This window comes from Halichoerus grypus, chromosome 5 (genome assembly GCF_964656455.1).
Source record: "Halichoerus grypus chromosome 5, mHalGry1.hap1.1, whole genome shotgun sequence".
Classification (NCBI taxonomy): Eukaryota; Metazoa; Chordata; class Mammalia; order Carnivora; family Phocidae; genus Halichoerus; species Halichoerus grypus.
Genome location: NC_135716.1, coordinates 154,307,046 through 154,325,311, shown reverse-complemented (window position 1 = coordinate 154,325,311; position 18,266 = coordinate 154,307,046). Strand labels below are relative to the sequence as shown.

Sequence of the window (18,266 nt, the reverse complement as noted above, 5' to 3'; positions counted from 1 at the left end):
TGCTGGGCCGACTTTCTGTCACCAGAGGGGGACGGGGCGGGCCGGGCGGGGGGCGCCTGCTGATTGGCCCCGACTCGGCTCGGCCCGAGGGGCGGGCGCAGGGGCGGGCCGCCAGATTCCGGGGCAGGAAGCACGCCCAGCCAGGACTCCCCACCCCTTCCCTCGGCAACGCGCCGCCGGCTCCATCGGGTCGCCCTGGGCCGGCCCTGGCTCGCCGGAGGTGCACCTGGCTTCTTCCTGACGCTCAGCCTCATTCTGGGACCTCCAGTGACTGTCCACCAACGCGACCAACACATCTTCTGTCCGTCGCAGGCCTACCCAGCTTGGGACCCTGCGGAAAGTTCCAGGCCTCAGCAGCCCTTTCCTCCAAAGCTCTCTCTCCAGGGGATGGTGGGAGGTTTGGGCGGGAGGCAGCACGTGTGTGCTAAGGGCTAACCAGGGGTAGCAAAGAGGTCTCAGCCGGAGGGAGCAGCTGGGCAAGGAAGCCTTCTCGAACAGCCCATAAACTTGGCTGAGCCCTAGCATTAGGAACTGCTAAGAGGACTTCACAGTGGGAGAATACAAGTGGCCTGGGGCAGGAACAGTGAATCACTGGCTAAACTGGCCTTGAAGGTATTGAAAAGAAAGGGAAGTGAGGCCAACTGTGGCTGAATCTAGTAGGACGTGAAGGCCAACCCGGGCAGTTTGGTTTTATTCTGGAAGCAGAGGAGAAAGAGTGAAGATTCCCGAGGCTACAATCAGGCTTGTATGATCACATACTTATTGAGCTCCTACCATGTGCAAGACTGTGGTAAGTGCTAGTGACACAGGGGTGAAGGAAGCAGATGCTGCTGTCCTGGCCCGGGGTTTACGGGCTAGCAGAGTCACGTCACTCTGGCAGCCAGGGCAATGAGCTTATTGAGGCAGACCAGGTGAGAGCTAACAGCCTGACCTAAGCAGCTTTGGAAACTGATGGGATATGAGTGGCAGACACTGGAGATGTCCCCAAGACAGGTGAACTGACTCTCTATACTTAGCTGTCTATCCAACTTCCTGCACTCCCCTCCCAGCTCCACACACTCACCCACTAGACTGAACTGGGGTGAGGACTAAGTTTGAGCAGCTCCTGGAGCGGTGCTTTGCATCTCGTGACCCAATAACTGCTTGTCGGATCGGACGGTGTAAATGTGGACAGAAAGGGAATTCAGAAGAGACTGTGGTTTGGGAGAAATAATATGCTCATAAATGGTGGGATGCAGCCGTGTAGCTTAGTCTTAGAGGTAAGAGGTCAGAGCCAAACTAGATCTATGATCCAGCCTGTGAGCAGCTACCCTTGAAAGGAAAGAGAATTCAAAAGGCTCAAATTTCTTAGCGTTATAACATTAAGGCCTCCCTGATCTGGCCCTCAGCCTCCCATTCTACCTGTGTTACTCTCCTGTGCTAGGCTTTAACTGCTCCCCAAGGATGTCTGCGTCTTTCACACACTCCCACCCCTCCAAGCCTTGTCCCCTGGCTCAATACAAGGAACACACAGCTCTCCCAGGTAGTAATCCCCTCCTCCGCGCGCTGCTCCCCCAATCCTACAGCAGTCCTACAGCGATGCAATTGTCTGCAACCTCCCCCACTCGAAGTTCCTCTCAGCCAGAGGCACGTGGTAGTCGGCTCCGTATCTCTTGCCCACTGGCTGGCTCATTTGATCCTTCAGAATGTTTGTGGAGTGAATATTAGAATAAATGAGACTGTGAGAAAGGCAAGAGAGGTCGAAGGACCCAGAGTCAGGCGGGGAGGACGGTGAGAATTCAGAAGGCTTTCTACTTCCCTGGGGGTGGCAGTCTCCCTTGAGTCAGTAGATATTTGTTGAAAGCCTAATGTGTTCCAGGTATACTTTGGTGGCTTTGGGGTCACCCCTGACTCCGCAGGCCTGAGTTTAAATCTTCCAGTGAGTACCTGCGTGACCTTCGGCAAGCTGCCGAACCTCTATACAATGGCAACTGCAGTGCCTCCCCCATCCTCGCGAAGCGTGAAGGAGCTGGGCCACGTGCAGCGCTTAGCCCTGCTTCTGGGCTCAACATTTCAGACAGGGTGCAGAGCAACCCATACGTCAAGAACATACCACTGGCGAAAACCAGTATGTCAGTCTTGTGTGTGGACTCGTGAGCACTGGTTCGACAGATGCTTCCTCAGCGCTTACTGTGTGCACACGCTGCTCGGAGAGCTCTACTGACAGGTTGGGCATTCGGTGTCCACCTAGGGACAAATGAGACACGAACAAAGCAGATGACCAGAAAGGATGTGCAGTCACCGAGGTGAAAGGTAGGAGAGGCGGGGAACTTCAGCTACCCATTTATTCACCTGCGCCCCAGTGGTAAACGAGCACAGCATGCCGTCAGTCAACGCTGACGGACTACATGAGTGAACATGCACCCAGACTCACTTCGCTCAGTTCCTGTCCTAGTCCTGGGCAGAAGCATCTCTGATAAGAGATCACCTGGCCCCACATCCTACCAAATGGCGTCTCCACGGCCCTGGGTTTCCTGCAAAACACTCCAAATCTAGAGGAGGAAACCAATCATAGTTAGCATGCGGCGAGTGTTCCCACAGAGATAAACACAGAGGCTTATGAAAGCACTGAGGAGGGGCACCCTACCCCAGGGTGGGGGTGAGTTCTTGAAGGCTTCACAGAAAGGACACTAAGCTGAATGTTGAAGGGCACTTTCTAGAAAGCAGGGAAACGCATTCCAGGCAGAGGGAAGCATGGGTGTGAAGGCACAGAAGCAAGAGATGTGGCGGGTTTGGGGAGCTCTAGGTAGTTCGGTGTGGCTCCAGCTCAGAGGGCAGAGAGGTCAGGGCGGGAAACAGGCAGGAATCAGTTTCTACAGAGCCCTGAATGCCATGGTAAGAAGTGTGGATTTTGTTGTGTTTATGTTTTTCAGCCCTGGCTGCACACAATCACCTGGGGAGCTTTTAAAATATCAATGTCTGGCTCTTACCTTCAGATTGATTCTAATGGCTGTTTTTGACGGGAAGAGGCTAGAGCATGTTTATGTGCGGTGTGGAAGGAGACAATGGGATCCAGCATACACACAGAGGGATTAGCCTTTGGCTAAGGAGAACACCTCACAGACTGACATGTACGGAAAAGAAGGGTAAATTTGTCAGGGGATTGGGAGGGGAGGTCATTTGGGGCCTGCAGAGAAGCCAGGTGGAAGGGGCAGGCTGATAAACTGGAGAAACTGAAGGGGTCCAGGAACTCACAGGCTCGATAAGTACGAGAGCCAGGTGTTGGGGAGGGGGTTGCCGGGGAAGAAGCCCCAGTCCAACAGCTAAAATTCTGCCTCCTTCATGGAACCTTCCTGACTAACTGGAAGTGAGGTGACTCCCCCCGGGGTCCCACCCTGTCTGACTCACTGCTCACTCACTGCTCTCTCAGGGGCCCTTCTCCATGCTCATTCCCCAGAAGATAAACCACTGATTATTTTCTGCAAGGGTTCAGTCTGAAAACCACCATCCATGTGAACGCAAACTCCGTTCCCATGATTATCTGAGGCTTTACATGTTTCAGCAGAAATATTAAAAGGAACTGGGACCAAAGAAGCAGGAACAGCAATGAGAAACAAATGGAAAAAGGCATGCCTGTGTGTGTGTGAGCAGGTGGGCAAACAGGTGGGGCAGTGGAGGGGACAGAGCATGGGAGATGTGGGGAGTCGGCTAAAAATGATAGGAACTGAGGGTCTAGGCTAACGGACACCAGGAGTGGCACGTAGAGATGAAAGCAGTCTCTTGGGGGCTGTGTCGGGCTTCTCCCCTCCCCATCCTGTAAAGGACAAAGGGCACTTTCTACACAGTCGCCACACAGAGGAGTTGGGGGGGAGGGCTGAGTCTGTGAGGACAGGGGAGTGAAGAGAGGGTGAAGGGGTTGTCAGTTAATCATTCTGCATATCCTTGGGCCTTCGCCCACTAGCTAGTGTCCTCCACCTAAGGCTGAGACCTCTGCTGAAGGAACCAGAGCTGGAAAAACATCCAGCTGGCAGAAGGGGGAGACTGTGCATGAATACTCGTCACATCTGTCCATTGGCAGCCAATGCCTACACACTGTGGGTAGCATACAGTGCTCACTGAACAGAACTAAAGAAACTCAGGTATGGGAAGAGGGCTGTGATAGAACCTGCAGAAAAAGCTGTGGCGAGGGAAAAGGGGAGACTTTTGCTTAGGGGACAAACCAGGGGAGGTTATCAAGATGAGGGAAAGACAGTTAGCCAGATCTGGAAGATGTGTTGAGAGGGGCCAAAAGGGGAAAAGAGAAAGCGTAGCTTATTATTCACTACTTTCTCTGGTAAGAATGGGGCCCTAAGAGCTGCTTTCCATACGTTCTTATGGTTCAGTCCTATAACTACTGTTATCGCCGCTTCATGGGTAGAAAGAATTGAATCAGAAAGGGTGATGGATTTTTCTCAAGGTCACATGGCAAATAAGGCAGAAGCAACACAGGTGTTCCAGGCCAAGGAAAAAGTGTGGACAAAGGGATGGAAGGAGGAAAGCACACCACAGATACAGGGAATTGCTACACCTGATTCTGCTTGGCCAAACCATACGCTGAATAAGAGGCCTTCATATGCCAAAAGATGAAAGAGTTGGTTGGTCCCAAGTGAAAGAATGAGGAGTTTTGTTTGTACTGGGGCATCCCTAAGAATTTTAAGAAAGGGGTTATGATCCCCATTGTTCTTTAGAAAGACAAACCTGGGGACAATATGATATATCACTAGGAGGAAAGGAGAGGAAGGGGAGCCAGCTGAGACCAGCTACAATGCACAGGTGTGATGTACACACACACACACACAGCTGTGACACAGAGAAGGCCTGAGAGCATAGAGCAGACAGAGGACACAGAATTGACAGGAAGGTGGTCATGCTGGATAACTCAGGTGGAGCAGAGTGGAGGAAATGAATGCATTTGGGGACATATGGAGTGTGAAGTAAGACGACACATTCCATAGGTAATCTTAAACACAGTTCTGGAAGTTTAGAATGGATAGGGCTCAAGGAAAAAAAAAAAATCCAAGGATTCTCTGAAATCACATAAAGTGGACTGTGAGAGCTCACTTTCCCAGCCCCTTGCTTTCATTTCCTTTAAGGAATTCCTGCCCCCGCTCCACTGGCCTGTTAATCATGGTGTTCTCCCAGTTTCCCCCAGTCCGAGCTCCTAACAGCCCAGAATCCAAGCAAGAACAGTCAGAGTTCCTGCATGAGATGAGCCCTACTGCTGCAGAGTGCCAAAATACAGAGAGCCTCAGATATCCAAGCCCCCTGCAGCCAGTCACCCTTCAACCCTCCATCTGAATAACCCAAATATAATCGGGTCCCCCTCTCTGTTTTTGGTGAGGCTAGTTTAATTGTAATGTGTTCTAATCCAAGCAGTCTAATATACCATGATGCAATAAAAAATGAAATTGCTCAGGAGAGTAGGGGAAGAGAATAGTAGTTAACATTTGAGGGCTGACTATCCCTCAAGGGCCTTTTATGCCCTTCTAAGAAGTTTGGACTTTACCCAGTAGAAAATTACGAGCTACTTAAAGGTTTCACTTTAATTTTAAATATGTTCAGTTGAAGGTACCCTTTTGAGGTCTGGGCTATAATCCCATTTCACAGAGATGGAAACTGGAGTTCTTGGAAGGGAGGAAACTTGCCTCAAGCCACACAATGGATGTGTCCAGATCAGGTATAATTGAAGACTGGTCGAGTGTACAGGGAAGGAGGTGGTAAAGACCTGATAGGAGTGACACTGGAAGGATGAACAAGGGGACTGGCAGCAGGAAAGAGAGAGGGCAGACGGTCCAAGTAGAGGGCAGAGCCTCTGCGAGCAGTAGACGTGTGACACAGCACCTCACTCCCGGGTCCTAGCTCCAGCTGAGAGTACTTACAGCTTAGTGGCAAGAACAGTGGAGTTGCCGTGACACAGCAAGGTGGTGAGTGTGAAGAGAGGCAAGCACAAGCTCTGATCTGTGATACCCGGGGAATTACAACAGCAGCCCGTGAAGACCCGAGCCCAGACCTGGTAAGCATGGACAAATGAGGAGGGAACTCATCACAACTGCACAGAGAGATCTTTGCATGGTGTAGGGCCCCCTTTAGGGACAGAATTGTAGGCAGACTGCGGAACTGAGCCTTCAACTGGTTGGACAGGAGATACAGTTTAGGAGGGGGGACAAAGAACATTTCAGGTGAGGGAGCTTGTCATTCGGCCTCAAAGCAAAATGACACAATTTAAGAGACCAAACTGGGCTTTAATGGGAGAGTATGGGTGTCAACTAAGTGGGAGAAAAAAAATTCACAAAACTAGATTCAAAAATGACTTATGACACCAGGTAAACCAATGTAAAAATGCTCTGCATTCGGTGCTGAAGAGACACTGTGGGGGATGAGATGTGCACAAAGGATCTCTCAGGAGGCTGAGCTCCTGAGGCTGCGCATGACGTCAGCATAGACAAGGTGCACAGGGAGGAAGATGTTGTCCTCATAAAGGGATTGATCAATCATTGGTTTAAGCAACAATTACTGACAGCAGAGTTCTAGACACTATCCTGAGGATAGCGAATATTTATCAAGCTTTTATTAAGCACTATTCTGAGCACTTAGTATGTATTAATCTATTTAAACATTACAGCAACCCTACAATATTGCCACTAATATCATCATCCCCAGGAATAAGGAAACTGAGGCACAGAGGTAAATTAACTTTCCCAAGCCACATAGCTAGTAAGTGGCACAGCTAGGCAGTCTGAACCTGCTCTTTTAACCAAAATGCTACATTATTCTATCTCCCCCCAAGTCAACTAAATCACACTACTGATAATAGCAGCAGCTAGCGGGGCGCCTGCGTGACTCAGTCGTTAAGCGTCTGCCTTTGGCTCAGGTCATGATCCCAGGGTCCTGGGATCGAGCCCCACATCGGGCTCTCTGCTCGGTGGGAAGCCTGCTTCTCCCTCTCCCACTCCCTCTGCTTGTGTTCCCTCTCTCACTGTGTCTCTCTCTGTAAATGAATAAAAAATAAAAAAATAGTAGCAGCTAGCTTTATAGTGTTTACGGTGGGCCAGGTGCTATAGTATGCCAGACACACACATTCATGCCAAAGATCACCTAGCTCCCAGGTAGATGAACTGGAATTCAAACCCTGACAGTTCAGGGTGCTTGAACTTGGAGGACAATAAAGAGCATAAAAGAGGAGGTAACTGACCTTACTTACTTAAGAGTGGCACTGAGTTGTGCCCACACTGGGTTGTCAGAAAGCTTCACAGAAGACCAGCTCATGGGCTGAATTTTGAAAGATGATTGGGTATTCATCAGACAGAATGATGGGGCAAAATGTTACTTGCAGAGGGAATGGTAGGACAAAAAGAACGGAGGCTAGAAAGAGTTTGTCCATTTCAGGAAACTTCAAGCAGCTTGTATGGCTCGAGAACAGAGTGGGCAGCAGGACAAGAGAGAAACTAAGTCAGGAGAAGTCAGGGGGCCAGATCACACAGAATCTTACTTGCCTTTCCAGGAAATTTGAGATGTTTTTCAAACTTTTTCAATGAAGTCAATGTAATGGCAAAAAAGACAGAAAGAAATATCCCCCAGGAAATCCAGTGGCTTACTCTGAACCCCTTCAGTCTAGTAGGAATTCCTTCAAGTCTATTTTCTCCTAATAATGCATACATGATAGTTTTTTGTTCTCTGTTTAAATTACCTACCCTCAAGAAAATGAGTGTTCCAGGGTGATTTGACCCAAGGACTTTCAGCATGCCTGGCACACCAACCTGCCAGGTGCATGGACTCCAGTTTGAGAAACATGGGGAGGGAACTATCAAAAGGATTTTAATCAAAGGAGCAATGTGATCCGATCAGCAGTTTAGAAAGACCTGGCAGCCGTATCAAAGATGGGTGGGAGTGGGAGACAGGGAGTCTGAACAACACTTTTAGGGAAAGAGGCCCAGGGCCTAAAATGCAGGGCAGGATGGATAGATTTTAGGGAGCCAGAAGAGATAGGATTTGGCACCTGGGGGTGGGACACAGAGAGGGAAGGGTTTAGGATGGCTTCCATAGACCTGGCTTAGGTCACACCCAGGAAACTAGGAAAAAAAAAAAAAAACAGGTTCAGAGGGAAGGACGCCTGGACTTGAACATTCAGAATCTGAGGTACCTATGGATCCTAGGGGCAGAGAGCTCTGAGCTGAAAATAAAAGTGGTGGTCACAGAGACAGCGGGTAGAGGGATAAAAGGCCAAAAGCTGCAGAAAAGGAATGGTCAGAGACGTAGGGGCCAAGTGGGGAGAAAGAGATGAAAAGGAAATGGTCAGCACTAGGAAACGCCATGGAGATCAAGTAAGATGAGCACTGAAAAAATTCTGGATTTAGCCAGTAGGTCAACATACATCCCTTAGTAATTTCTCTGGACAATAATCAGGAGTTGACCCAGGGTGAGCATTTGGAAGGATTCAGCCTCCGTCCTGCCTGGTGCTGGGATCAGCTCACACGGCTCCTATGTCCACAGGGCACAGAGAATACATTGTCCGTAAGGAGGATTATTCTGTACAAGAAACTCAGACAAAGGGAGAGGTTGTTCCCAGCTGCCTGGGGGAGGTGAGAATGGGTGGGAAAAGGGACCAGCCTTGCACTAGGACATTCCTGCAGAGTTCAGCTTCCTCCCTGACAGCAGGACAGGAGGTGAGCAGTCTACACCTCCAGCTCAGTCGTCAAGACAGAACCCATTATGAAGCTGGAAGGAGCACTTGGCTACAACCTATCGATTTTCGCTGTTTCACAAGAAAGTACAAGGTTAAGTAAAGTTGGCTAGGTAGGGCAGCAGTAGACCTCAGAAAGGGTAGAGAATGGGGTGACTGGGGTTATGAGTGAAAGGGAGGTTCAACAATGACAGAATTCTAGCCACAGGGCAGAGCTGGAGACGGACCGGTCCTAGGCAATGGCAATGGTCCATGCATATATGGGTTAAGTAAGCTTTCTTAATCTGCTTTCAGCGGGATGAACTCTGCACTGCAGTAAGATCTCACGATTTCACAGTGCTTCTTTCTCCATCCTAGGCATAATCCCAGGAGACGATGGCCTAATCTCATTTTCCAGGGGCCCCGAGAGTAGGAGAAAGCACAGTCCCCAGGCAAAACAGAGAAGTCAGAAACAGAGGAATACCCCCAAAGTAGAGCAAGAGAGCCATCTTTTACAAAATCCTAAATCTGAACAAGTAAGCACATCACGTCCTCTTCTTCAAAGGGAGCACCATATATATTCGTTCCCGAGGGAATGGAGGGAATGCGTGGGTGAGGAGAGGGAGATACTTTCCATGGAGGCATTTACCAGGTTGTATGGGTCCCAAAGTTGGCGATGCTACATAGATGTGTGTACTCCAGAGGATGTGGAGATAGGAGGGGGTCGGAAATGAGAACCTGTGTTTCCAGAGTAAAGAATATAAAGATGTGAGTGCCTCCAGAGTAAGGAATGTTTGCGTAAGGGCCCAAGATGTAGGTGAGGTCCTGCACATGTTCCTGTTGGGGCAGGAGAACATTTCCACTCCGGGAGGACAAGGAACCCATTTCAAATATTATGGTGGGAATGAAGGTAGTATTAGTCTGAGACAACAAAGGAACTTGGGGTTGGTGCCTCTCAATAGGAGGGAATCTTCTGGTGGAATTAAGGATGGCAGTCACCAAAAGCTCCTTCAAGGGTTTTAGAGGCGTACAACTTGAATTTTATCCAATATGACAGCTTTGACGCTTCCAGCAAGGAGGGAAACTGTAAGAACATAAGGAACACTTGAGCGGGCTGACAAGAGCAGTAAGGCAGCACTGCTGAAGTGGGGGGAAGGTCTGGCATTGCCTCAGAGCTGATAAAAGGACTCCCCACGCTGTTGGGTGCTATGACCACTGAACTCTGCGGATACCATCTCTTGTCTTGATGGGGCAGGAATGGATGTGACATTGAGGACTTTTCCAGTTCTTTGCTGCCACAGCCTGGCAGAATTCTGCCCGGCACCAAGCAAATGCCGAAGCACTACTGTGTGACAGAAGAGAACAGAAAAAAGGCAGCTGGAAGGTATGAGCAGGCCCTCCTCATACTGCTCAGGACTTTTACATCAAAGCTAATCAAAGGTAAGAAAACGTCTTATGGAGAACAAATTAGAATTGCCTTGCAGCAACTTTGAAAGTTTCTGACATATGGTCTCTGATCCCTATATAGCTCCCTCATAAATAGCTGTCAGCTAACCCCGACACAGTGGCCATCAATTTAAATAACTTTATTCAGGGAGGGGCACCTGGGTGGCTCAGTCGTTAAGCGTCTGCCTTCGGCTCAGGTCAGGATCCCAGGGTCCTGGGATCGAGTCCCGCATCGGGCTCCCTGCTCCGCGGGAAGCCTGCTTCTCCCTCTCCCACTCCCCCTGCTTGTGTTCCCTCTCTTGCTGTGTCTCTCTCTGTCAAATAAATAAATAAAATCTAATAAACAAACAAACAAACAAACTTTATTCAGAGAAACCCTTTGGTCTTCTCCGGACTCAAACCCTGCCCCTCCCTGCAAAGGAGCAGCGAGAAAGGCAGCTTAGGCTGCAGACCCAACTCACGCTGCTCTTCAGCTTTATGCAAAGCAGGCAAAAGTCCTGGTGGCTATCCCCACCCACCAGCAATCTGGCTCTTATTTGAGTTTCAGTGGACTGGAGGAAAGCCATCCTGGCTGGAGTCCAGGCACTAGGCATATTATGAGGCCAACTAAACCCTGAAGAAAATCCCTTTCTTACACAGTCCTACCTGGTAGAGCCACTTCCTGGGAAGCCCCCACCTACTGGACCTGCGACCTCTTCTTTCATGTGTATGGGGTGAGGTAAAGGACAGTCGACTTTGTGACTATTTCCCAGGTAAGAGCTGAACTGGCTTCTTAGAGGAGAGAAGGAGAGCAGACCCACACTTCACCAGAGCTGCAGGTGGGCCATTTGACCCAGCCCAGAAGCTTCACTGCCCGCAGCTCGGAGAGATGGCCAGGATGGAACCTGGGCAGCGGGGCCTGCAGAGCCTGCACGCCCCTAAGGACATACAGAGGCTACGACAGTTTCTGGCCACACAAAGTAAGCACAGGCTTTCAAACATAACAGAGCAGCCCGTGATCTTGGGTCTGTCAGCTCACCACTGACGTGCAGCAGTGTCAGATCCCGCTAAGTTCTGGATCCAGGACTGAGGAGGGCAGTGGGGAGAAGTGGCTGTAGAAACTACAGTTTATTGAATACCCATCATTTCATAGACTATACTAAGTGTTTTACATTCATTTTCTCATTTTAATCCTCACAACAACCCTATGAGGTAGGTATCATCGCCAGTTACAAACAAGAAAACAGGCTGAGAAAAATGAGGTCACTTGCCCAAAGTCACTCAGCTAGTCAGTGGTGGAGCTGGGGTCTGTCTGGTGCTGAAAGCCCATGTTCTCTTTATTGTACCCATGTAGTTCACTTTGGGCAAAAGGCAATTTCACTGCCCAACTCTGCAAGGGACACCTGGGAGTGGAGGTTGCCGGCCACACTCACCGCTGGTAGGGATGCATTGAAGCTGACTTGATGTTGGTTTTTATTCCACTTGGCATTTTCCCTAAAAGGAACATGAGGAAAAACACTTGAAGCATGGTGGGACTTTCATGATAAATCAGAGAGATGGTCTCCCAGGTTCCCTTCTGCCACCCCCTTGCTTTATCATCTCAGAACCTCTGTGGCCTCTGACCTTGGGTAGCAAAGATCAGAGATGTGGGTCCCTGAAGGTGTCTGGGAGGAATGGGCTGATAGTAGGAGGGGTCAAAAAACACCCCAGCGGTCTCCTGCTCAGCTACTCCCAGAAAAGACAGTTAGACCCCATTTAATGTCACAGGTAAAAAAAAAAAAAAGAAAGAAAAAGTTTTCTCTTATTGTAACTGTTCCTTTTCCTGGACAGCTTTGGGAAAAAAAACAAAAACAAAAACCTCTTTTAGCTACGTACATCTGAACTCCTCCAGACTGTTCTCGTAACTATTAATGGTAAGCAGGAGAGAGGAAACAGAGGAAAGAGTACATGGAGCTTGCCTGTTTGTCAATTCTCAGCGTACCTACTGAACGGTCTTAAGACCATTAGTCTCTCTAAGAAAAGACCCTGACAGCACACCTAGTATCCAGAGTAAATGGGCCAGAAGGGTAGTTGAGACAGAACTTTAAGATGGGGGTAGGAGGTGCAGTTTCTACTGCTCGAAGTTCTTCCTTTGTCTGGTGCCTGCTAGAGAGTCTCAAAGGAGATCTTTACTCCTAAAAAATTGTTTTCTGAGGCACAGTCCAAGAAGAAAGGGAGAAAATCTCCAGCTCTGGGATGTTGGGGGCCCAGACAATGCAGCTTATGCCTACTTCCACAAGGTCTGCAACCGTGTCATTCCCTGCCCCCTTACCTGTTTGACCCGTTTGAGCCATCTGTACCCCACTGAGCAGCGGCTGCTGCTGGCTGGGAGCTCCTGCCATCTGCACCTGCTGTAATCCTGAGGCTCCTGCAAGAATGGTCCCAGCTCCGGGCTGGCCCGGCTGGCCAGGACCACTGCTGCCTGAAGGTCTCCAATTAGACAGCCCCTTCCCAAAGGCCACAGCGGCTACTAAGGCATTGGTGTCTGCAGGGTTAAAGGTCTGCTTGTTTGGCCGGAGACCTGAAGAAAAAGGTGAAGTGTGGAGCCTGAGGTACGCCTCTGACCCTGGACTGAACCTACCAGGAGGAAGACCAGGCTGAGCCCAGGGGCTCAGAGCACCAGGGCTCAGCAGCATCCACACTCACAGGCAGCCCAGAGGAAGAGCCCCCAAAGACCCTCACAGCTATCTCAGAATTCTCCCCTCTCTTCTGCCCATTTCCTCCACCTGCTCCAGGGCTAGCCCTAAGTACACACGGCGAACAGAATGGAAATGTCCCTTTCCTAAGCAGTTCGGTCTTCCGTCCTCATTTCACCACCACCAAAACCACCACTCTTATTCCAGCGATCTTCTCCCGCTTTTCCTTCTCCATTTCGCCACCAATCCCTCCATACCTCCACTCTCCGATTCCCGTTCCTCTTTGCTGATTTTCTCCAGAAGGTTTGAGCACATTTTATTCAAGCTCTGGATCTGCTTCTGTAACACACATATATTTGTGCAGAGATCAGGGCAAACAAGAGATGAGTGTGGTGAAGTTTCTTCCTTGTGCTCTTCCAGGGACAACTCATGGGTAACCAACTGCGCATCCCCACCAGACACAAACGGTAATGCCTAGCTTCTCGTGCTGGGACTTGAGGGATGGGGGGCGGGGGGTGGGCAGCAGGGCAGTGACGCCGTCCAACCTGAGCTGCATCAGCACCAACGCGGGCCGCATCTGTTGTTAGCTGCTTCTCTTGCTCTTCGACCTCAGGGTCGGGCTTGGTTCTCAGATGGTCAGGGACCACCTCATGGCTGAACACAGGCACTCGTCCTTCAGTCTGCCGCTGTAACACACAGATTTTATTGATCCTCCTATGCAATTCGAGTAGATTCAGTCTGGCCTAATATATATAGTTCCTTCCATAGGCAAACGGTACATTTTCAGGGAAAACACCACCTGACACTTAAAATACCTAGCTTCCAAGGACACTACTGCCCTTACTCCCTGCTTCATTTCTGTCTCCTCACACTTCTATTTCTACCACACCTAGGGGCAAGTTTCTCTTTGCTACGTTTTAATAAAATACCAAAATAGACAAACTCACAAAAGAACATACTTTTTGCTCAAGATAGGTACTGGAGGAGAAAGGTCTTTGCCTTAGTGACAGAGGCCTCAGGTTTATTTGGCACTATTTGGGAGCGGCTCCCCAACTCCAGAAGGAAAAAAAGCAAGGTCTCCAAAATGCAGCCCTTACTTTCTATTGCCACACACTACACATTCAGAACTTCTAAAATAACCAAGCAACAACTGTGTGCCAAGTCCTCATCTAAGAATTTAATTTCCCATGTTGTACCTTTCTCCTCCTCTTACCATGAGATCTTCATCACGGTCTGGGGACAGCACCAGAGGGATGATGACCTGATTACGGAACAGTGGTGTCTTTTCATGCTTCAAGACCTTGTTCAAAGTGTTCAGCTGTCCGGAGAGCAAGGCAAAGCTGTCCAGGACAGAGGGCCTGGTGGTGATAAGGTGTCAGAATGTTCTCAGTAAAGCAGCCTTGAAGGGGTCCTTCAAACTAGGAATTCCCAGGCTCACCCCAAAAGGACTCATAGCACTCCAGCTGGACTGGGCAGGAGGGACACACTTTCAGTTTCTGACACAGGTGGAGAAATAAGGCAATTCATTCTTTGAATGGGGTGAGGACCAGTGGCAAAATAAGAACCATGGCTATACCTATCACTAAACATTCAGAAACTGGGTAAAAACCTCCTTTCAGGCCTGAAAATAGGATCCACACTTCCAGAGTAGGTTGGACCTAAAAGACTCAGCAAATCTGTGGTAAGAGATCCAGGATGAACACTAGATTCTCACTGTAGTGGGAGGACCCACTGAGGGAGTACCTCCTCCAAGAGAAGTCAAAGGGTGAGAATCAAAAGCTAGAAAGAACTTGGGTTGCGGGGCGCCTGGGTGGCTCAGTCATTAAGTGTCTGCCTTCTCCGGCTCAGGTCATGAACCCAGAGTCCTGGGATCGAGCCCCACATTGGTTCTCCCTCTCACACTCTCCCTGCTTGTGTTCCCTCTCTCCCTGTCTCTGTCAAATAAATAAAATCTTTTGAAGAAGAAGAAAAAAAAAAAAGAACTTGGGTTGGGAAACTGGGCATTTCTCTACTTCCATGGCCCTAAGACAAACTTCACTTGTTAAATGCTGGGAAACCCAGCTCTTTCCAAATCAAAAGATGTTTGCCAAGTGATAAGTTGTGACATCACTGGAGATGTCCTATCCACCAGGAGGCCTCCCCACCCCACCCCCAGCACCCATGGAGCCCACCTCAGCTTGCCCTGGCAACCCTTACCAGGTCAGCCGGTCATACTCGTTCTCCAACTTGTAAATGAAACTCCCCAGTGAGTTCTTCAAATCAGCCACTTGACTCAGCAGTGCATCTAATGATGCCTCAAGCTGCTTCTCCTCCCTCTGCACCGACAGGAACAGGTTGGTTACCCAGAGAGCCATGAGTATGACACATACAGAGGAAGGCTAGAAAGCCAGGATGGCAGAATGCAAAACTAGTCAAGTAACACAGGATTTCCCTAGCGCAGGAGAGCCAGGTTGTTTTCTATCTTTGGTATTTGGGTTACAGACAGCATCAACCCTTAGACCTTTCAATCCATTCGCCTCACCATTCCTCCTTTCTCTCATCATCTCCTAATTCATGTCTGGCTTTTCTCTGCATTGGAAACACTCTGTACTCTCTCATTGAGACACTTTCACCAGACCTAATGCCTGGGCTTTATTATCTTTGTACACCTCTGCAGCACATGTATTTCAGCTTCTTCTGTACTAGAACCTGCCTTGTGAGCCTGGTAGTTCTTGCCAATAACATAATCTCTGGGAATCCTACCCACACATGAAGGTTTCCCTGAATACCAGGCTTGTACCACCCCTTCCCTCCACCCTCCCCCACTCTTCCTTTGCCCTCCACCTTTGATGTTTTCAAATTTCTTCTTGCTGAATTAATTGGCACTCATTTTATCTCTGTGCCAATATTCCTGTGTCCCTTTCACAAGCTTAGTCAACTCATAAACATTCACTGACAGTCAACCAGGTGCAGGAAAGTAAGTGGCAAGTGAAAAAAAAATGCACATGCTCCTAAGCACCAGAGAAACAATTTTAAATGCTGGGGTGTCCGCAAACATTTTCCTCCCATCTGTGGTCTCCAGTTTTACTTAATTTCTTCATCCTTAACAACTAACAGGCTCAGGATGGGAAGAATGATGCAAAATCGTCTTGCAAACTCACCGATGTGTATGACATGAGCCTTGACCCTAGGTTCCACCCACAGCCTCAGATTATAATTAGCTCCGCTTTCAGCCATCCCCTACCCCACCCCCCCACCCCCCCAGCAATTCCTTCACCCCTCGGGTTTCTCTCCAATTCCAGATCCCTTGTTATGTCTGCATCCAACAGCGTCCATCCAACAGCCTAGGCCGAGGCCTGAGCCAACCCGCCACTTTCTTGAGCCGTCTTCCTTGGACTGCATTTCAACTTTCCCAGGGTACAGTAGCCTCATCCTTTCGTGCACCACAGCAAGTCCGCGGGTCCTCCTTCCTCGCGACTCGGCCACTGCCTCCTGCCAGACGGGCCCCACCCCCACCTTTCCAGTCGGCCGCCCCTCCCCATCCCGCGGGCCCTTACCCGCCAGCTACGGGCTCTGCCCTCTCCTCTCAGCCCCAACTCCTCACTCTCCTCCGCCAGCCCACTCTCAGTCCTGTTACCTGAAGCTAGCTAGCGATCAACAGTCCCAACTCCGCTCTCACCTGCATTGCGTCGGCAGCGGCGGCGGCAACGACTTCCCCTTCCGGTTTCCTAGTCAGGGAGCCACTCTGAGAGGGCTTCGTCCCCCAATCAGAAAACTCAGAACTCGGCCCTCCCACTCACTTCCGGTTCCTGCGAGGCCGCAGTAACCGGGTCAGGGGTTACGAGTGGAGCATCTTCTCTGGCCCGGGCCGGCGCGGGAGCGCTGTGTGATGGCCTCGGAGCGCCCGGAGCCGGAGGTGAGGGGCGGGCGGGCGCAATGCTGGGCCCTGGGCCCCGAGCCCCGAGCGGGAGGGTCCGGCGGCCCGGCGAGGCGGCGGCCTTCTCCCGGTCTGGGGGCGGCCGTGCCGAGTTGCCTGGGCAGGGATCGGCCCAGCCCCGAAGGCCCGACAATTGAACCTCCTCCCCGGGGCCCGCAGTTTCCTCAGGGGGCGGCTAGAGTAGAAACTTGTCGCTTTGTTTTTTTTTTATTGAAATTTCAGACACGTCGCCGACTCTAGGGCTCTCAGATTCTTCGGTCTTAATAATGATCCTGTGGTTTGATTTTCTGCTGCAGTTTCCGTAGGCAACACAGCAGTAGACCTACTTTGCTGGTTTATGCATTTCTACAAACATTGGAATGACATAAACAGCATGAATTAATTTAGTTGTAACGCTCATGCACTTGGGAGCAGCTTTGGTTTCGTGAAAAAAACATTTGACTCGGAGTGAAACCTCGTCCCAATATTGGCGCTGCTATTTAGCTATCTGTGCAACTTTGGGCAAGTCTTGACTATCCGAATCTTGTTTCCTTCTTCATAAAATACCTGTCTTATGGTGTGTTGTGAGGACCTTATGTATTAAGCCAGAAAACGTGTATGAGGCATCCATTTGGTGCCAATGCAAGGAACTTAAACCTACAGGTTATTCATACTTGTGCGAGGAAGGGAAGTTGGCAATATCCGTTCTCATTTACAGATAAGGAAACTGAAAAGTGAAGGAGGTTAAGTACCTTACCCAAGTGCTACTCAGCTGGGAAGTAGCAGAGTTTTGAAGTTAGAAGATCTGAGCATAGAATCTATCAGATTTGGAAAGAACATCACTAGAAGAGGTGCCCAGTGTTCTAAGAGAGTATGTGGGAAGGGTGAGGGATGTGTATAATGACATAAATAGTAGTCATTACTTATTGAATGCTTACTGCATGCCGGGGACCATTCTCAGCACTTTACCAATATCAGTTAGTGCTCTCATCCCTAGACACTTTTATCATCTCCATCTTTCATTTGGGGAGATGGAGGCACAGAGCTCACCAGAGTAACATGGTTACACAGCTATTAAGTAGTAGTAGAGCCAGGACTCCCAAACAGGTGGCCTGGCTCCAGATCTTAAGTTTTTAACCATCATGATTATAGTATAATAACGTAGCCACAGGATGGTAAATCTCCAATTTGTTGGGATTTGATGTGATGAGACCCAAGATTAAGTAGGAAACCTTGTACTGTTTAAAAGAATCAGATGGGGCGCCTGGGTGGCTCAGTCAGTTGAGCTCTTGGTTTCAGCCCAGGTCATGATTTCGGGGTGGTGAGATCGAGTCCCACATTGGGAGGAAGTCTGCTTGAGATTCCCTCTCCCTCTTCCCCTTCCCCCCTCAAATAAGTAAATAAATCTTTAGGAAAAAACAAAAACTAAAAGAATCAGACATGTTCCACAGGGATGGTGGAATAGCCCATGCATCAGAAATACCAAGATTGAGAAAGAAGGAAAGAATTCGAAGTACATCTCTCTAAGGATTAAGATGAGAGGAAATGGGAGGATGTTGTAGGGAAATACAACATACCTTTTAGGCAGGTAATC

General features: G+C 49.5%; 2 protein-coding genes and 1 long non-coding RNA gene across 9 annotated transcripts in view; 2 read left to right on the top strand and 1 right to left on the bottom strand.

Annotated features, from left to right (window-relative positions):
• Positions 1-18: 18 nt before the first annotated feature.
• Positions 19-16,567, bottom strand: MED8 (mediator complex subunit 8). 2 transcript variants are annotated; one of them, XM_036086067.2, is made up of 8 exons: positions 16,436-16,567; positions 14,974-15,092; positions 13,991-14,135; positions 13,323-13,463; positions 13,035-13,116; positions 12,414-12,662; positions 11,536-11,596; positions 19-331 (listed from the first exon to the last, which is right to left on the bottom strand). In XM_036086067.2, the coding sequence occupies exons 1-8, from the start codon at positions 16,439-16,441 to the stop codon at positions 19-21; spliced, it is 1,116 nt and encodes a 371-aa protein (XP_035941960.2). In that variant the 5' UTR covers positions 16,442-16,567. The 2 variants fall into 2 exon arrangements, with proteins under 2 accessions (XP_035941960.2, XP_035941958.2); XM_036086065.2 differs by lacking the exon at positions 19-331 and having other exon boundaries at positions 11,216-11,596; positions 14,974-15,155; positions 16,436-16,478.
• On the top strand, positions 326-2,974 carry LOC118531840 (uncharacterized). The gene is made up of 2 exons (XR_004915417.2): positions 326-2,292; positions 2,913-2,974. It is a non-coding gene; the product is annotated as an uncharacterized LOC118531840 (long non-coding RNA).
• SZT2 (SZT2 subunit of KICSTOR complex) overlaps positions 16,541-18,266 on the top strand; it is a 49,736-nt gene continuing 48,010 nt past the window's right edge. For all 6 annotated transcript variants that reach the window (XM_078073275.1, XM_036086054.2, XM_036086053.2 and 3 more), the window contains exon 1: positions 16,541-16,672. In XM_078073275.1, coding sequence (XP_077929401.1) covers positions 16,646-16,672 — 27 coding nt within the window. In that variant the 5' untranslated portion in view covers positions 16,541-16,645. The remainder of the gene's footprint in view (positions 16,673-18,266) is intronic.

Coding starts and splice junctions, on each gene's coding strand:
- MED8 (XM_036086067.2), bottom strand. Junction 13,464..13,990: donor ACCGTGATGAAGATCTCATG/GTAAGAGGAGGA, acceptor TGTGTGTTACAG/CGGCAGACTGAAGGACGAGT. Junction 332..11,535: donor TCAATGCATCCCTACCAGCG/GTGAGTGTGGCC, acceptor AACTTTCCGCAG/GGTCCCAAGCTGGGTAGGCC.